The 17,980-nt window shown below is 36.0% G+C and overlaps 3 protein-coding genes across 3 annotated transcripts; 2 read left to right on the forward strand and 1 right to left on the reverse strand.

Moving 5' to 3' along the window:
- The first annotated feature begins 1,247 nt into the window (after positions 1-1,247).
- Positions 1,248-3,844, forward strand: LOC307155533 (chymotrypsin A-like). The gene is made up of 7 exons (XM_079866236.1): positions 1,248-1,375; positions 1,505-1,608; positions 1,694-1,773; positions 1,938-2,016; positions 2,978-3,158; positions 3,382-3,515; positions 3,632-3,844. Exons 1-7 carry the CDS (start codon positions 1,324-1,326, stop codon positions 3,791-3,793), a joined length of 792 nt encoding a protein of 263 aa, XP_079722362.1. The 5' UTR covers positions 1,248-1,323; the 3' UTR covers positions 3,794-3,844.
- Positions 3,845-5,864: 2,020 nt separating this feature from the next.
- Positions 5,865-7,489, reverse strand: agrp (agouti related neuropeptide). Its single transcript, XM_079866890.1, has 4 exons — positions 7,414-7,489; positions 7,069-7,240; positions 6,512-6,591; positions 5,865-6,106 (listed from the first exon to the last, which is right to left on the reverse strand). The coding sequence occupies exons 2-4, from the start codon at positions 7,181-7,183 to the stop codon at positions 5,924-5,926; spliced, it is 378 nt and encodes a 125-aa protein (XP_079723016.1). The 5' UTR covers positions 7,184-7,240; positions 7,414-7,489; the 3' UTR covers positions 5,865-5,923.
- Positions 7,490-10,117: 2,628 nt separating this feature from the next.
- Positions 10,118-15,408, forward strand: atp6v0d1 (ATPase H+ transporting V0 subunit d1). Its single transcript, XM_079866298.1, has 9 exons — positions 10,118-10,341; positions 11,921-12,092; positions 12,327-12,505; positions 12,687-12,766; positions 13,408-13,485; positions 13,592-13,768; positions 13,980-14,057; positions 14,184-14,347; positions 15,061-15,408. Exons 1-8 carry the CDS (start codon positions 10,215-10,217, stop codon positions 14,343-14,345), a joined length of 1,053 nt encoding a protein of 350 aa, XP_079722424.1. The 5' UTR covers positions 10,118-10,214; the 3' UTR covers positions 14,346-14,347; positions 15,061-15,408.
- Positions 15,409-17,980: the final 2,572 nt, after the last annotated feature.

A 17,980-nucleotide genomic window follows, 5' to 3' on the forward strand; every position in this document is an offset into this window, starting at 1 on the left:
GAGCTGTTTCTCCACTCTCCTTTTCAACTCTTACTTTTCTAAGCAATAAGCAATATTGCATGCTTCTTTAGAATCACTAATGTTGCTGCATTTTCAATCCCATTCAGAACTCTTTGGATAAAAATGAGTACCACATGAATATATATAGGGCTGAATTCAGGTTGATTGGGACACTTTTTTGCCATTGAGATAACTGAATACAAAATGACTTATGAATAAAAACATATTCTAACAAGCTCAGATTATCTTTGAATGAAATCTCATAATATTCGCATTTTGGAATATTTGATCTTAGGTATATCAGTGCAAAGTAAATTGGATGCATATGTAAATAATGTAATTATGTACATTTACAGTACACACAGCTGAACTGATGAACATACGTGGAATAGGTTACCTAAATAGAAATGAGCTGGGAATCAGTGCAGATGTGGACACAGAGGCCTTGAAACCAGGAACACGGCTTTATCAGTGCGTATGAAAATATAGCTATTCAGGTCAGGGTTATTGCAGTCAACATAATGACTTTTGAAAAATGTCTGTTACGCAACAAAAAGTAGAGGAGAAAAATTCAAAAATTCATTCAATAAGCTTATTTGATAAATGCAAAATATGAAATCCTCTCATTAAACTTACAGGAAGCTATTGTGCAGTCTATTTAACAGAGAATATTACACAAAATAAGAAAAAAATAACAGCTCACGTGAAATATGCCATAGCCATTTTGACCACGCAGGTATTATTAACTATATTCATTCATATAACATGGAGGTTATCACTTTTCTGAGTACAGCTTTCCTAAGAAATGTTTTGCATGAAACTGAGAAATTTAAGATAATATTAGAGCAATTTTCAATCATTGTGAAACTGAGAGAATTAACAGCATTCATATAATATAACCTGCATGTTACTGTATATGAATACCATTAATTCTCTCAATTTTCAATAATTGTGAATCAGTGAAAGTTAAAGGCATTCTTTCATGGGTAATTGGGAAGTATTTATGTAGCTCCAACAGTATAGTGCAAGCAAGGTGTTAGAAATGCCATGGTTAAAGGTTTAACAACCAGGGGATGCACAAACTGATAAAATGATTACTTTCAATGCAGTTTAAGTCTGTCAAATGCATAAATATAAATGTAATTCAATAATGAAAGATTTACAGCATCCAGAAGGAGGGGGCATTATCTTTTGTAGGGGTGGAAAAAACTCTCTCTTGCAAGGTGCACAATATCCCACAGTGGAGCGATAAGACGTCCAGCATATGAATGAGGACTGACTATATAAAGCCCTCAGAGGAGCAGAAAATATTCAAGTGCAGCAATGGCCTTCTTGTGGATTCTCTCCTGTCTCGCCTTCTTTGGTGCAGCCTATGGTACAATCCTGTTTTTCTTATAATAAGATACCATTATATCAGCCTTTAAGCCTGGCTAACCTTTATTAAATTGTGCTCAGGATGCATGAATCTGTTAAATTTCTTTGGTGCAATTGTTTGGTCTGTTAGGCTGTGGTGTTCCTGCCATTCCCCCTGTTATCACTGGCTACGCCAGGATTGTGAATGGTGAGGAGGCACGTCCTCACTCCTGGCCCTGGCAGGTGTCTCTGCAGGTAAAACTGGTGTGAAAAACAATGCTTTTTTAATGCTAACTCAAAAGATTGAATCATTTATTTCATCATTTTAAATTTATTACAGGACTCCACTGGCTTCCACTTCTGCGGTGGCTCCCTGATCAACGAGTTGTGGGTTGTGACTGCTGCTCACTGCAATGTCAGGTAAGACAGTATTAAAAAGTAAACCTTAATGCCTATAAGGATCAATTGGTGAATAAGTTTGAATTTCAGTTATCATTATATTTCATATGATATTTATAGCCTATTGTTCTGCTACCAAAGATTTTGGGTTATACCGTTTTGATTATCTATATATATTTTTACAGGACCTCTCACCGCGTCGTCCTAGGTGAGCATGATCGTTCATCCAATGCTGAGGCCATTCAGACCATTGCAGTTGGAAAGGTGTGTAGACCCTCAATATCTATTTTATTGAGTATCGCAGTATTTCCTGCAGAATTCTGTTTTGCCAGTGGGAAGCCCCTGTCCAAATTCACTACATAAATATAAAGCACAATCGCTTCATTTATTAGAAATATATACCAGATGCATGAGATGATGCTCATGCAAAGCATTCTTCAAGCATTTGACATCACTGAAAATATTCAGTACAACTACTATTCAGGTCTACCTCTATCATTGTAACAAATTTCATGGTTTAACTATAAGGTTAAAATGGATGCCCGTTCGAGAATAAATAAATAAAAAATAACAAATAGGGGCTACATCATTCAGTGCTTAACGGCTCCTAATAACGACAACTTGCAGTACATTAGTCAGTTGTTGATTCACTAATGTACCTAGGGTGCGTTTCCCAAAGCCAACTACCCAGCAAGCAATAGCCGTCATTTCACCATCTCGGTTAACTAGACCCGATATAGTCCGGCTATGAGTAAAACCCACTTCTAGACAAAATAACCCTGAATTTGATTACATGTCGTTTTTTTCCAAAATAACTTGCGAGATGTATGATATTCCATCATGTAAGCAAAGTCAACAGTGATTACAAGGTGTTTGGTTTCATGTCTTTGACATGTTGTATGCGTAGCCTGTGCGTCTATTCCTGGGCTATGGTTAGACGTCTATTCAATTTTTTTTTTTCTCTATCACCATTATATTCCATCACATTCAATACAGATTGCAAACACACACTCACAACCTAGGTAATATGATTGCTTTTCACAAAAGATTCAGCAGCAGCGGCACAGATTCCCAATTGTTGAAAAGCACTGCAAGAAACACTAGCATATATCCTACATGAACCATTGTTCTGAGGTAATCTTTTAATAGAAACATGAAGAGAGCGTTTCCACTGATTGCTACCTTAAAATTGGAATGCTAACATGTCTGTATCCTCTTCCCAAAGTCCATCAAGCACCCTAACTACAACAGCTACACAATCAACAACGACATCCTCCTGATCAAGCTGGCCACCCCTGCTCAGATCAACACTCGCGTGTCTCCTGTGTGTCTGGCTGAAACCAGTGACAACTTTTCTGGAGGCATGAAGTGTGTGACATCTGGATGGGGCCTGACCAGGTACAATGGTGAGTTTCAGAATCTCTTTTCATTTCAGAGTTTATATCATTTTTGCATATATTTAAAAAATATTTACATTTCCAATGATGAAACTTTTATTTTAGTTTTAATATATATTATAGCATTTGTTCAGTTTTTATGGTTTAAGAAGGTCAAACTTGAGTTAGAGCTCTGTCCTGATTTATTTTCTATGTTGAAAGCTTTTAAAATGCTGCCAATCTGTCCTTTCAGCCCCTAGTACCCCTGCCCTGCTCCAGCAGGCCGCTCTGCCTCTGCTGACCAATGATGACTGCAAGCGTTACTGGGGAACCAACATCACTGATCTGATGATCTGTGCTGGAGCCTCTGGTGCTTCTTCTTGCATGGTGAGCTCCCAAATAAATATATGTGACAATTATTTATTTCTATAATGATTAATGAAAGTTCATCTTACATGTATAGGTAAATGTTTTGATTACAAACTCTTCTATGTGTTTTACAGGGAGATTCTGGTGGTCCTCTGGTCTGTGAGAAGAATGGAGTCTGGACTCTGGTTGGTATCGTGTCCTGGGGAAGCAGCACTTGCTCCACTTCAACCCCTGCTGTGTACGCCCGTGTCACCAAACTCCGTGCCTGGGTTGACCAGACCATTGCTACTAACTAAAGCAGCCATGAATACTGTCTTTATTTTCTTTAATAAAGATGTATGACATGACCTTTTGTTCCTCTTTCTTGGATTAATTATTATAAAGGCTATATATTCAAAATATATATTTTATTTTTCAGATATAATTTATACACTACCAGTCAAGGGTTTAGACACACTTGCTCATTCCTTATTATTAGTCTTATTTTCCCCATTTTAGAATAATCATAAAGTAGTCAAAACAACATCATTACACAGTAGTTCTCAAACAGGGGGCCGGGACCCACTAGGGGCCTCAGCACAATTCTAAGGGGGCTGCAAGAAGATTAAAAAATGCAGTTATTTACACTTATGGAATTATGGATTTTTGTTATTTTAATTGATTATAATTATTTAATTATTTTAATATTATTGCCTCTCATAGTTTCTATACATAAAAAAAAACAAAAAAAACATTAAAAACTTAAAAATCATGTGGGCCCTTTTAAATATTGTCTCTGACAATGGGGAACTGATATTACACAAATGGAATTATGGGAATTACTGTGAATATAGTGACCAAAATGTTTAACAGATCAAAACTAGTTTACATCTGATCTTCTTAAATAGCCACCCACCCTTTGCTTTAAATACACACTTTGGTCATTTTCTCAGCCTATTTTATGAGGTAGATCCTGGAATGCTTTTTACGAAGTTCCCATGAATGCTGGGCTTTTGTTGCTTTTTTTCTAACCAATCCTTTCCCCACTCACTAGTTACTAGGATGCAGCTTTCCATTTAAGAAGCACCCTTACTCAATATACTGTACCATGTTGTCATGGCTTTGTTTGGTAGTTAGCAAGGTCACTTTGTAAAGAATAACTGTGCGCCAATAGACTGAACACATAAAACGCATGCATGTGACGTCATTGTTTTCATAAATTTGCGTTGTTTTGTAGTTTAGAAGACAATAGTGGTATCGTTTTTAAAATCTTGCACTTTGAAACCTGTATTAAAAAGTTAGCATTTTCAGACCCTAAAAACGCCATTTTCGTTTAAATGAACTGCCAAAACGCATAAAAGTTTTCCATTTTTAATTGAAAATGGTGTCCTTTAAACGGCTCCTTAGCCTTGAGTTTAGCCAGTCTGCCCGTCTGTCTGTGGGCCCTTTACACGACACCGTTTCTTTACAAAGTGCCTTTGCCAACTATTGGCCTGGCATGCATAAATAATAATACAGCGTTTCCATGTAAACAGGGATCATTTTGAGAACGTTGTCATCTATACACAAAAAACGCAAAGGAAAAACTTTTCCGTTTTTAGTCATTGTCGTGTAAACATAATGTTTCCATGGTTTTTCAGTGATTGATTAAGTTGTATCACCTGTTTCTTTGATTTGGTTTGCATTTGTATTTAACCCGCTCACTTGCACTCATTCGTTGACTGGCCTTGTTGTTGTTGAAATGTTTCATGGACTCACCTTCTTTGCTGAGAATGCTTTAAAATAACTTACCTGTGTGTTTACTGTGTTTTTGGATTCCTGTGGGCTACGATAAATTAATTATGGAATTTAAAATATTACCTGGTTTCCTCGCTTTTTTGGACAAATGATATCATGAGTTCCTTTTTTTGTGCTACTCCTTGTTTTGCAAAATACTCCTGCAACTGGGTTCTTCATCTTCTGTGTTGGTGTGTTGTTACACATGTGTTTTTTGGTAACCTTTTTTTTTAAAGCCTTTTTCCCCTCAGTTTTTCTTCTGCCTCTCAGTGTATGTGTGCTGTGCAGTTGTACATGGTTGAATTTCAATGTCAGGCGGTTTGATACTTTTTGTTGCTCTTTTAGATAATACTCTTCACATCTGCAATAAGAGTTTATTGAATGCATATATACAAAATATTTCAGGCAATGAGTAGATATTGACCTAAAATTGCAATAAAACTACACCTTAAACTGCAGCAATAAAAGTGTTAAGAGCAAATGTGCACTCTATGCTTTGTGCAGCTTTATTAACACATTATTAACCATTATATTTGGTCTATATTAAACTTCTCTGTGGATAGTGTAAGGCTGTATGTTTGCACTATCCACATATACATGCTATAGCTGTATAAACTGTAAACGTTAAACCACCATTAGCCACTTCAGGGTAGAATTTGGCTCTATGCATATTAGTTTTTGCAGGTGTGGTCCATGCTACGGCAGTAACAGAAGGCTTTAAAGAAACGGCAGTAGCACGTATCGCAGGGGTTGCAGCAGGGCAGGTGGTGGCCCAGGCAGGACTGCTGATGAGGGATACAGCGGCTGGGGGAACGGGTGCCTCTTCTCTGAAGCCGTACAGCTTTACCCAGATCCTGTGGTTATGGCAACGAATCAAAAATACTTCAACACAGAGAATAATGTTATAGTGCTCAAACTTTTCAGACCAAGTACCATGTTAAATTATATCAGAACATCCAAGTCATCACCTTCACCATTTGAGCAACATTGCACCGCTTACATAGGAATGTGGGCTATGCTTTGGAGTAAAAACTAACCAACATTACAATTGTAAATGGATCAGATATTAAAAGTAAAAAATGGAAGAAAAAAAAAAAAAAAAAAAAAAAAAACAGGACAATTTAAATGGAAGGAACTTTTTGAAATATTTTTAGCACTGTCATTTGGCGAACCAAGTGGGGGCACATACCACTGGTGGTACATGTAAATTCTGTAAGTCACATGATATTAAATGTGAAAGCCAAATGTAAATGAACCACCTCATCATAGGATCCAAGGTCTTCTAGCAGTTTTTCTTCTGCAGAGTTTCTTTCAAGGTGCTCCAGTATAGGTAGTACATCTGTGACATACAAAACACAAATATGCCAAATATAATTTTTTTTTAAAGAAGTGACTGTATCCAATTTGAAAATCATTAATTTAACACTTAATGTTAACTGGGATTTACACAATGAAGGACTGATAATTTCTGCAAAAATCTTTTGTACTCCCCATACTGATCAAAATGTAAAGATTATGTTCAGACAAAATAGTGTCCACTTTAAGAACTGAAATTATTTTATTTACAGTATATCAAACATAATACGTTTGGACAAACCTACCACTTATTTATTATAAGTATTTTTCACATTTTAGAACAAAAAAGAAAAAGTCTGGTAAAATATCCCATATAAGATATGTGTGAACATTTGTAGTGTACGAAATCACATTAAAATGTAAACAATAACAGCAAAAATCTTAATCTCTGAAAAGATCAATAGAAAAAGATACACACCACGTTTTATCTAGGAAAATAACATCAGTCTAGAAACCTTACCTGTGTCAGAAAGAGCAAAAGAGTTTTCACTACGTCTTAGGTTTGGATGTGATGCCATCACCATAACATTTATCAAAAACCAGCTGAAGATGGCTGTGTTCAGCATCATAATCATTTAAACTCAAAAACAAGATAAACTTCAGCCACACTTTTAGTGATCTGGTTGTATTCACTGAAAAAAAGAGAGAGCAGTCAAGAAAATACAGATTGAAAAGTCTTATGCATATGTTTGTGAGCAAGTAGAAAGTGTGTATTTTTCTAGTTGCACTGTTTTTGCCCTACAGTACGTGTGTGGATCTATGTACGTTTGCACATGTTTAAGTTAACTATGTAAGTTTGACCTACCTGCAGCGTTCCACGTCCCAGGCTGAGTGTCTGCACAAGACTCCTCGATTTATAAGGCTCCTTGAGGTGGGAGGTGAGGGACACATGGTGCTGATCAGTGGATGGAGGTGTGGTCTCTTGTGCCTGGCACAACCACACAAACACACACATACATGACTGCCCACGCAGTCAGGAAAAAATAAACAAACAGAATATCCTGGATGTTGGTGTCTGATGGAGTATTACTGTAATATGTTAGAATAAAAAATAAATGCTGAAATATAAGAAAAAACTTAACACCTATTTAAGATTTTAAAAATGTTAGTTTATTTTAAATGTATGAAATCATTTGAGGAGTGTGAAAAATTCATTGCTAGTTAGTGAAGCTCAGTAAACATGGTTCTGTATTTTGAACCAATACTCAGTTGAATGACGCTTATTTTTAACCTGATATTTATTTTGCATATTTGTTGTTAACGTACACAATTTTATATCTATGTATTCAGTACATATTAATTTATTATTTGGCTTAATTTTGTGATGTTTCTCATCATAGCATCATTTTCTTTGACACCGTTTGACACAATCACACTTTTAATGATCTTTAGCTTAATTTTGTGATTTTGCTCATAATTGTTGCTTATTCCTGATAAATAAGGAAAATACCCTATTTGGTAATATTTGAGCTAGGCACTGAATTTGTACTTTTGTACTATTTTTCATGCTCATCCTATAGCTAACGCTCAGCACTGACCAGTAAACACTTCATTATGAAGCTAATACATCTATTATCATCTGATGACTCCATCCTGCTGATTTACTGCTGATGACGCAATACAGCATCCATTTGTGTGGAAATAAATTGTTTAAGAGAAAGGACTTCAGTACTTATCTTTGTAAGGTCAGATTGGTCTGAATTGTTTATAAGTGGAAAATAGAATGTGCAATTAACAAAAACATATGTTATTCAAATAATTTTGTACAAAACAAACAGGCCAAGTCAGAATTGATTGTTAGTTTATTTATTGAAAGACTATTCTATTAGGATTAGGACGAAGTAGACACAAATGTATGATAAATCTCTCTCTTTTAAAAAATAAATAAATAAATGAATAAATACATCATGTGTGTATGTAATGCTTAACTGTCAGACAACTTCTCATCAACAAATGTTTGCTGCAATTTTATACCATGACATGCTTTTAGCCATGCATCTAATATTGAATTAAGATGATTTCAGTTCATATCCTGCTCTCTGGAAAATATAAACCGCATATTTGAAGAAATAATAGACTGAGTGTTTCCGTTGAAAGACAATTTATCAACATTTAAGTTTGCGGCAAAAATAATTTATCAGAGGGCAATGATGAGTTCACAGAAATCTGTTCATTTTCCAAAATAACATTAATTAATCTTACGGTGAACACCATCATCTGTACAAATCTCTCCATTTATCTTTTAGGATGGCTACGTGCAATGTTCAGTGTACTTCTCTCTCAGAAGGCCGTCTAAGTGCACCATACATAGATAGTGCTGCCTTTCAAACTCCAGTCCCCTTTAAATAATGAAAAAACAAAGAAACATATTAGTTGATTTGTTATGATGGTGGATGGGTGAATACTGGGAATATAATAAATATAGTTTAAAAAATGAATTTTGCTGAAGGCCAACCAAAACATTTACATCCAAACATTAATTTAAACAAACAATCTTTTTTGAGTTAAGTCCAGCTCAGCCCTGACTGACTTGGGTTGCTTCTGTTTGGATGGTTGACACACCTAACCAACACAAAACTCTTGTAACCTAACAAGGCACAATATAGGCCTATTTAATTGAATTACTTAAAGCATAAATAAATATTAAACAAATCAAATATAAAACAAATTAAATAGGAAATAAATATGTTTATGTAGCCTAGCTAATTAACATATATCAAAATGAAAATAAATTATTAATTAAATAATGAATCGCTTGGCCAAGCCCTGTTTATAGAGGAAGAGGTTGTTACTGATCGACTGCTGCTAAATTCATTTGTTGAGTCTTTTCTTGTTACGCGGCAAATTGTGTGACGACGGGACCCGTGCCGTAGTTTTTGACCGTCCACTCTCCCACCTGCAGCAAAGGTGTGAAACCCCAACCGCGGGACCCCGATTCCTATGTGTAGGGATGGTCTGAGATCAGTATTTAAGGTCTGATGGTCAGATGCTCAGTCACATGAGTTTGTGTGTGTGTGTGTGTTCATCCGGGTATTCGCAACTTCAGTTATGGGACTCGGAAGTCGGACTCATTTCCACGAATCGATTCTTTCGAACCGTTAGATTTAAAGATTCTTGCTTCAAAACGATTCTCAAGTGTTGTTTTCCGTCACATCTATTGTTACTAGCTATTTTACGATTAAATTGTACTAATTATCGTTTATTATTATGTATTATTATGTTTTAGTGTCTCACTTTAGTTTATTGCAGCTAGGATTCAACTCATAATGCAAAAATTAATTTTGAAATTACAATTTGCATTTATAATAAACTAAATCTTTTTTTTTTCTTTTTTTTTTTTTACATCTTTCAGGTGAAAAAGGATTTTAAACATGTTTGTTGATTAAACTGACATACAATTAAGATGTAAACAATCCAGTATTTGTAGAAATTCTGATATTCGGCTCATTGAATCATTCAGAACTGTTTTGTGAATCTGTTCAAATGGTTCATTAAAATGATTCGACTCAGAAGAACAAATCGTTCATGAATCGGACAGCGACTGTGGAGCTACATCTTGCTTTTTCTGTAGCTAGTAACTTACACAGTTAGTCTTATTTTTTCACCATGCCTTTCTCCGAATTATATTTTAATGTGGATAATGGTTATCTGGAGGGGCTGGTGAGAGGTTTTAAGGCTGGTATTTTATCTCAGGCGGATTATTTGAACCTTGTTCAATGTGAAACTCTGGAAGGTGAGTCAAATGTGTGTGTAGGCTGCTAGCTTATCTGATCTGTGTCCGTTTTCATTTTCGACATTTTCACATGCAATTGCGTGTCGTTTTTGACATGTATTGTCGTTTAAATATGCAATCCGTATTTTATCATTGATGTGGTATCTCGCTCATAAATCGTCATAAACAACAGCACAGCTAATGTCAGTTAGCTTGTTTCTTGAGCCAGCTCAGATCCTCCGAGCGTTTAAATCCCCTTCATCTGGCGAAATTCAGTTTTTACATCCTTATATTTCCCATGTTCCTCTGCCCTGATATTAAGTAAACACATGAAGTCCTCTGATCATTATATTATGTTACTTTTTAATTTAAGTGCAATACATGTACATGCTAGCTGTGGTGGTTTCAGCAACACATTCTATTTTCTGATCTTTATATTTACGTATTTATTTTACATGATCGTACGCAAATGTTTAAACCGCGGATTTATTTAAAACATGCAATGTAATGTACAGTATCAATTTTAAAGGCCTGCGTTTAACCTGACGGACTGATGGTTACCGGAGCATCCTCGGTTGTGATTTCAACGTCGTATTACAACGCCAGTAACGTTAATTGATTTAGACCCGTTTAAAGTAATGATTGGGATAAATAGTAAATATGTGTTTTTATTTAATTTTTTAATAAACGAAAGATAATGGTCTCATTTGAGGAATGCTAGTTGATGGTGCTGGTCATGTGATACAGTATGTCATGACGTCAGCTCTGTAGGATGGGCATATTCTCATTCAACCTGTGCTGATGGCAGTATACCTGTTTTTTTATGACTTTACTCGTCCAGCAGTTTACTTCCACTTATTCAAAAAAAAATAAAATAATAAATTGCTTTAATGAGAGAAAACCAATTATGACCAAAATTGTTTAGATATACAATTTTAAACATCTAAATCAACTGCTGCATAAATTTAGACATCCTCTAGATGAAAATTTTACTGGAGCAAGTAATTTGACAGTATTCACCGGAACAGAGCTTTGTCACTCCCTGAAAACTCCTTAAGAATATAAGTACATTTTAAGAAACTGCAAAATATCTATCCAACTAGCTCCAAAATTGCTACTTTTGCTGATGTTTCCAACTTGTGTGTATTTTGTAAAATTTGGGAAGAAACTTTGCTTCATTTATTTGATCAATTAATCAGATACATTCCATTTGGGACAGTTTAAATCTAAAAAATCCTTCAACCTGTGCTGCATTACTGCCTAATATGCCAGACTTTACAATTAAAGAACTTTTAAAATGACCCCAAAAATGAAAGCAATGTTTTTAGAAATTAAATAAATTGTAGCTAATTTTGTCTCCGCCTTTAAGAATCAATGGGAAGTGACTCACTTGGAATTTTTGCTTGTGCTTTAGGGAACTGGAAACTGTGTAAAAACATTTCCGAGATTAATGAATACAGAAATCACTTTGAGCACAACCCTTTAGCATTGAAGAATGAGAATTTGGATTTACAGATAAATTCATTATCATCATCATCATCATCTTCTTTTGTATTTTTTCTTTTAACCAATTAAAGTTTTCACTTGTATTTCTCTTCAGACCTGAAGCTTCATTTGCAGAGCACTGACTATGGAAGCTTCCTGGCCAATGAAGCCTCCCCCCTCACTGTCTCCGTCATTGATGACAAACTAAAAGAGAAGATGGTGGTTGAGTTCCGCCATATGAGGAACCAGTCTTATGAGCCTCTGGCCAGCTTCATGGATTTCATCACGTGAGTGCAGTCAGATATCAAAAAGCATAAGCAAACCAATGCTGCCAATTCACAACACGAGGTGTCAAATATAATGCTGTATTTTACAAATTTACTGGATTTAGTGAATATTCATAACTAAGACATAAAAAAAAAAATATAGCTTTATCTGCTCGATTTTAAACTAATCACTATGTTTTAAAATATTTCACCTCTCAGGACCCGTTATTAAGCTATTTTCCGCTGCTTTTTCAGATACAGCTATATGATTGACAACGTCATCCTGCTGATCACTGGAACTCTGCATCAGCGGGCCATCTCTGAGCTGGTGCCCAAGTGCCATCCGCTTGGCAGCTTCGAACAGATGGAGGCCGTTAACATTGCCCAGACTCCAGCAGAGCTCTATAATGCCATCCTGGTGGATACACCACTTGGTAGGACAAAAATGAACACATGAATCACGTTCACTTTTTCGTTCACAAGTTTTGTGGCTAGAGGAAGTCACTGATTGTCTGGATTTTTTTTAAGCATTCACAAATCTCCAAAACATATTCTAAATAATACCAAAGTGCTCATCCCCACATCACAGTTAAAGACTGCTTCTGTTTGTTTCAGCTGCTTTCTTTCAGGACTGCATCTCTGAGCAGGATTTGGATGAGATGAACATTGAAATAATTCGCAACACCCTTTACAAGGTCAGCCTTGCGATGGAAAATACAGGGATGTAAATCTTAAACATTCATTAGGAATATTCTCATGACATAACAAATATGCTTAATTAAACACAGAAACTCGCTGGTGTTGTCTGGAGATTATGTGCGGGTAGTGATCTAACTTTGACCCTGTATGTAGTGGAGACCGGGGCTAGTTGTTACCATATTTACTCCTCTGAATATTTTTCAGGGTAGGTTGATTTCTGTATAGGCACATGCCAAGGCTTGGCTGCAAAAACTTTATTGAACAGCAGTGTTGTTGAGCAGAAAAAAATTATACCGTAGGTTAAACACTTGTTTTGTTTTAATTTTTTTAAATTTGTCGCATACACAGTTATCTACAGAATACAACTTGCAGTGAAATGTAAGCCTGGTCAGCTACTTAGACTGTCCATTAAATATATAAATAGTAGTTAAAAAAGGTAAGATAAGATGAACACAAGAAATAATGATGGAAAAATGTGTGATGATAATAACAAAATAGCAATAAGGTCATTAGGATTCAAAAGTGCTGGGCATGTGACCAGCAAAATATGTCAGTATTCTTTCTATTTCTGTGCTCTGTCTGGCCTTTAACCTTGAAACCATGAGCTGTGGTTGATCTCTCCTGTCTGTGTCTCCAGGCATATCTCGAAGCTTTCTACAAGTTCTGTTCCACACTGGGGGGAACAACCGCAGACACCATGTGTCCAATTCTGGAGGTGAGTAATACGAGTACAATGAAAAAGATTCTGATGGGATTTTTTAATTGTTATTGATACGTTTCAGTCTTTTAGTAACTAAAGCAAAGCTTTGTTTGTGTATCAGTTTGAGGCAGACAGAAGGGCTTTCATCATTACCATTAACTCCTTTGGTACGGAGCTCTCCAAAGAAGACAGAGCGAAACTTTTCCCTCACTGTGGCAAGCTCTACCCAGAGGGTCTAGCACAGCTAGCCCGCGCAGATGATTACGAGCAGGTCAAAGCTGTGGCTGAATACTACCCTGTAGGTATCTGTGTACAACGAAATGGCTTCAAACTAACACTTCATAGACAGCATGATTAAATTATGACAGAATGTTCAGAATTTTTGGAACTTTTAATTCTATTAAAAGTTTAATTCTATTCTTTTAATTCTAGTTGTTTTGATGTGAAGGTCATGTATTTTGGGCCACCAAAATGATTTGAGGATTAACACTGAATTCTTGTTGCTTCAGGAATACAAGCTTCTCTTTGAGGGTGCTGGCAGCAACCCAGGAGACAAAACCCTTGAGGATCGCTTTTTTGAACATGAGGTCAGCATTACAGAGAGAATGCTACTACATTGAACCTTATGCAATTCAGGGATTTTTTTTATGTTAGCAAATGTGTTTTTTTGAAAGTCCTCTGCTAATGGGAAAATGTTGGTTATGTGTTTGCAGGTGAAGCTTAATAAGCTGGCCTTCCTGAATCAGTTTCATTTCAGCGTGTTCTATGCCTATGTCAAATTGAAGGAACAAGAGTGCCGGAACATTGTGTGGATTGCAGAGTGTATCGCCCAAAGGCACCGGGCTAAGATTGACAACTACATCCCCATATTCTAATGGTACATAATATCAGTCTTGAGTAATGATCCACATGGCATGTATTAACTGTGCTCTGTTAAGGTTTGAAAATTATGATTCTGTCTCCTCCCTGTTTCTTGCACTATGCCACTCTTACCTTTCATTGTGATTGTCTTTATTAGAGTAAATTATTGTTTGTTTTTGTCTGACAGATTTGCATTCCCTCTCAAAACTTAGGATTTTTTAAATGAAAAGTTTTATAAAAGTAGTCAAATGTTATTTTGCTTCATAATGTTATGACTGTGTAACAATGTCACCTAGAAAGCAATCACAGCCCATTGCAAGTAAATAAATGCAGGGAGTTACAGGAAAACAGGAGAGTTTATGTTTTAGTGAAACACAAAACTAAAGAGAGATCTATTGTCATACTCTTCCTGTGTAAGGCTAAGAAAACACGCATTCCATCATTATTGTTTATGCATTGAATACTTTTTCAATTAATGTACATTTTCAGATTATAAACTCCCTGAACTCGGGATCTTAGAGGATCCAGTATCCACATCTGATGAGGGTTAGAGAACCACTGCTAACCTAGACTGCTGTCCTTATTCATGAAACAAGCAGAATGAATTTCAGTATAAATTTTACATAAAATCCTTTTTGTGTAAATTGTTGGATTCAATGCAACAACACGGTTTATTTAAGAATGGATTCATAATTGATTTACAGAGAAATTGTTTTCCATGTGTTTCAGGAATACAGAACAGTAGGATTATCCTTATAAAAAAGAGAAATGTGGTGGATTTACACGAAAATGTTTTTTGTGTGTATAGATTCTTCATAATGTATGTTTGTTAAAATGAGAATTGTGTGCTTGCTGTTTGTAAATTAGTGCTAAAATTTGTGCTGACATAATTTATGGAGTAGATCATAATTCATGATTGACAGCTGAATTGGTGAGGTCTAATGGATCTAGTATTAAGAAAGACCTTGCCCTCTGCTTGCAATGTAAAATCTATTGTACTGTTGTAACCATAATGTTTGTGTTTTAAGTGATCTAAATGAAGTCTATATATATATATACATACATACACACACTATATATATACAGTAATTCTGTGTTTGTATGTTTTATTCTATCTTTAAGAGAAAAAGAGAGGATTGAAAAACAGCCACTATTGCATTTTGTGGAGATATCTAGCTTGATTTAGCAGTAGTTACATTAGCCACCACCAGATGGTGCAAAGAGCCCAAAAATCCTTCATCACCATGTGCAGACTGGCTTGGAAGTTGGCTGCTACAGCATGAGCTTTAGAATTTAAATGAAAATTTTACTCCGGACATTCAGCTGAACACAAAAGGATTTACTGTACCTTCCAACACAACCTGAAGTTATTCTTTATAAAGATAATTAGCCTGTTTAAACATGTGGTGTTCTAGTTGACAGGAAGATGTGTCTGCCAAAACCCACAAGATGACTCCGGGGCTAATGATGCCATGTTTGCATTAATGCTGTGTTGCTGTAGGCTACTCTGCCAAAAGCTAAGCTATACCTAAACATGTGAAGGACGTACCAACCGCTTACTGACAGCTTCAGTCTTTTGTAAATACCAGATGTGGTTTGAACATGTAGTTGAATGGCTGGTTATCTGTGTTTTAAAACACTGGAGAAGAAATTGTATCTTAGTGATGTTCTAAACACCCACACAGTTCATTGAGTTTTGTATTTCTGTTTGGATGAACAATAGTTAAGGTTTTTTTTTGTGTTTTTTTTGAGGGGGCTTTGGATCACTCACTGATCCTCGTTCTTTCTACGTGCTAAAACATTATGGTCCAGGCCTCATTAAAAACGCTTAATTACTGCAAACAATCACAGCCTTTTAGTTCCACAGTGCTCTGGACCTATTGCGGATCAGAAGACTAAAAATGGCTTGGACTCTAGCAACCTTTATGAATGCAAATTATCTTAGCAGCCACATCACCGCAGCCAAGACAAGAGCACAATAAGTTTAAACAGTTCCTCCTCCTGTTGCCACACAACTCCTGGAAAATGCATAAATCTTTCAGACGCTCCAAGCCACTTTCATTTAGTAAAGTTATAAATATGCAATGTATCTGTTTTGACCAATGTTAATGTACTATTATGGTGGACTTCATTCTGTTACAGTAGTGCTACATGTGGTATTCCTGTTTAATCTTGTTCGGCAAATAGTGATCAAAAAAGTTTGGTTTAGCCAGATCTAATGCAGTTCGATGTATACGATGGAAGTCCCAGACTTGAATGAAATAATGGAGGTGAATTTATAGAACATTATGGGATTTATGGCCATTTTGATTAGGCGATACATGTACAAAGTTATTGTTGGATCATCACCTTTGCATTGTAGGAACACCATCTAATTTTATTACTTAATGTCATTCCTAACATGCATGGCTTTCTTTCTTCTGTGAAACACAAAATATATTTTGTGAAATGTTTTAATGTCTTTTTTTTTGTCTATACAATGGAAGTTAATGGTCACTAAAACTGTTTGGTTACCAACGTTCTTCAAAATATGATTTTTTATGTTCTGTAGAAGAAAGAAATGCACGCAGGTTTGGAACAACATAAATAATAACATAATTTTCATTTTTGGGTGAACCACCCCTTAAAGTTCATGCAATGCAATGTCTTTACTATTGTATTTAAGAGTAGTAGGCTAAACAGTAGAGTAAAGAGTGCAAGACCTACATCTTACATCTTCTGTCACAGAGCCTTTAAGAGCATGTTCAGTATTCTCTAATTGGATTACAAATCCCTGCAATTCAGCAGGATGAAGCCCTCTCCACCCATGAAGTTAAGAGAGACACCTTTGGTTATTTTTTGCTGATACTAGGAAATAGTTTTAGTGTTTCTGTGGAAGTCACAGTGTTCCCGTGTACCCAGGAGAACACACATTTGGTTAGCTCTATAATCAGATATTGAAATAAAGATATTTTGAGAATATGGAAAGCAACTGTGATGCACTGTCACCTGCTATTCAGGAAAAACGATCACACTGGAAATTCAGGGTCAAATATACTGTCTTTTTTTTTTTTTTTTTTTTTTTTTTACATTTTTCTTTGTATACTTCCTGGTGAAGAAAGGAAGATGCATAGCAAAATGAGTATGCATCAAATGCAGGGTGCAGACACAGCTATACTTACATTTTATAGTGTGTAGTTACAAGTAGGCTACGTAGCCTGTGTGTTCCTTTGCACTTGCAAGAAATGGTTCTCTGGTTGCACAACACTCACTGATGCCCTGGGATTTGACTGGCATAATTACAAGCGCACTGGGCAGCTTCTTCTCCATGGGCTTTTTCTTTGACAAGAAGATCTCTGTTGGAAACCAGATGAGCAAAAATAGCCTGCTAATGATGTTTTTGTGGGCCCTTGTCAAGCAGTGAATGAGAGAAGTCAAGGACTGATGTATGCAGACTTGTACTCGTTGACCGGTACTTACAAACAGTTACAAACAGACTGAGAAGACAGAAACAAAAGCAACGTATATAGGCATCCGTAAAACGCTGCAGTCTTTGTATCTACTGCTTTATAGTCACTGCACATTAAATTACGTTACACAGTCCTATGCTTATGCAAAGCTTCTGCAAAAGCTTGCATCAGACACAGGGTGGCATTCTGCAAAAGTGAAC

The sequence above is a fragment of the Squalius cephalus genome (assembly GCF_949319135.1).
Source record: "Squalius cephalus genome assembly, chromosome: 3".
Taxonomy (NCBI): domain Eukaryota; kingdom Metazoa; phylum Chordata; class Actinopteri; order Cypriniformes; family Leuciscidae; genus Squalius; species Squalius cephalus.

Excerpts from the sequence above, each read along its gene's own strand:
- agrp (XM_079866890.1), bottom strand. The coding sequence starts at position 7,183 with ATGATTATGATGCTGAACACAGCCATCTTCAGCTGGTTTTTGATAAAT. Across the intron at positions 6,592-7,068 it reads TTTTGCTCTTTCTGACACAG|ATGTACTACCTATACTGGAG; the intron begins GTAAGGTTTCTA and ends TGTATGTCACAG. Across the intron at positions 6,107-6,511 it reads ACCTTGGATCCTATGATGAG|GATCTGGGTAAAGCTGTACG; the intron begins GTGGTTCATTTA and ends CCATAACCACAG.
- atp6v0d1 (XM_079866298.1), top strand. The coding sequence starts at position 10,215 with ATGCCTTTCTCCGAATTATATTTTAATGTGGATAATGGTTATCTGGAG. Across the intron at positions 12,767-13,407 it reads TTCGCAACACCCTTTACAAG|GCATATCTCGAAGCTTTCTA; the intron begins GTCAGCCTTGCG and ends CTGTGTCTCCAG. Across the intron at positions 14,058-14,183 it reads ATCGCTTTTTTGAACATGAG|GTGAAGCTTAATAAGCTGGC; the intron begins GTCAGCATTACA and ends ATGTGTTTGCAG.
- LOC307155533 (XM_079866236.1), top strand. The coding sequence starts at position 1,324 with ATGGCCTTCTTGTGGATTCTCTCCTGTCTCGCCTTCTTTGGTGCAGCC. Across the intron at positions 1,376-1,504 it reads CTTCTTTGGTGCAGCCTATG|GCTGTGGTGTTCCTGCCATT; the intron begins GTACAATCCTGT and ends TTGGTCTGTTAG. Across the intron at positions 3,516-3,631 it reads CTGGTGCTTCTTCTTGCATG|GGAGATTCTGGTGGTCCTCT; the intron begins GTGAGCTCCCAA and ends TGTGTTTTACAG.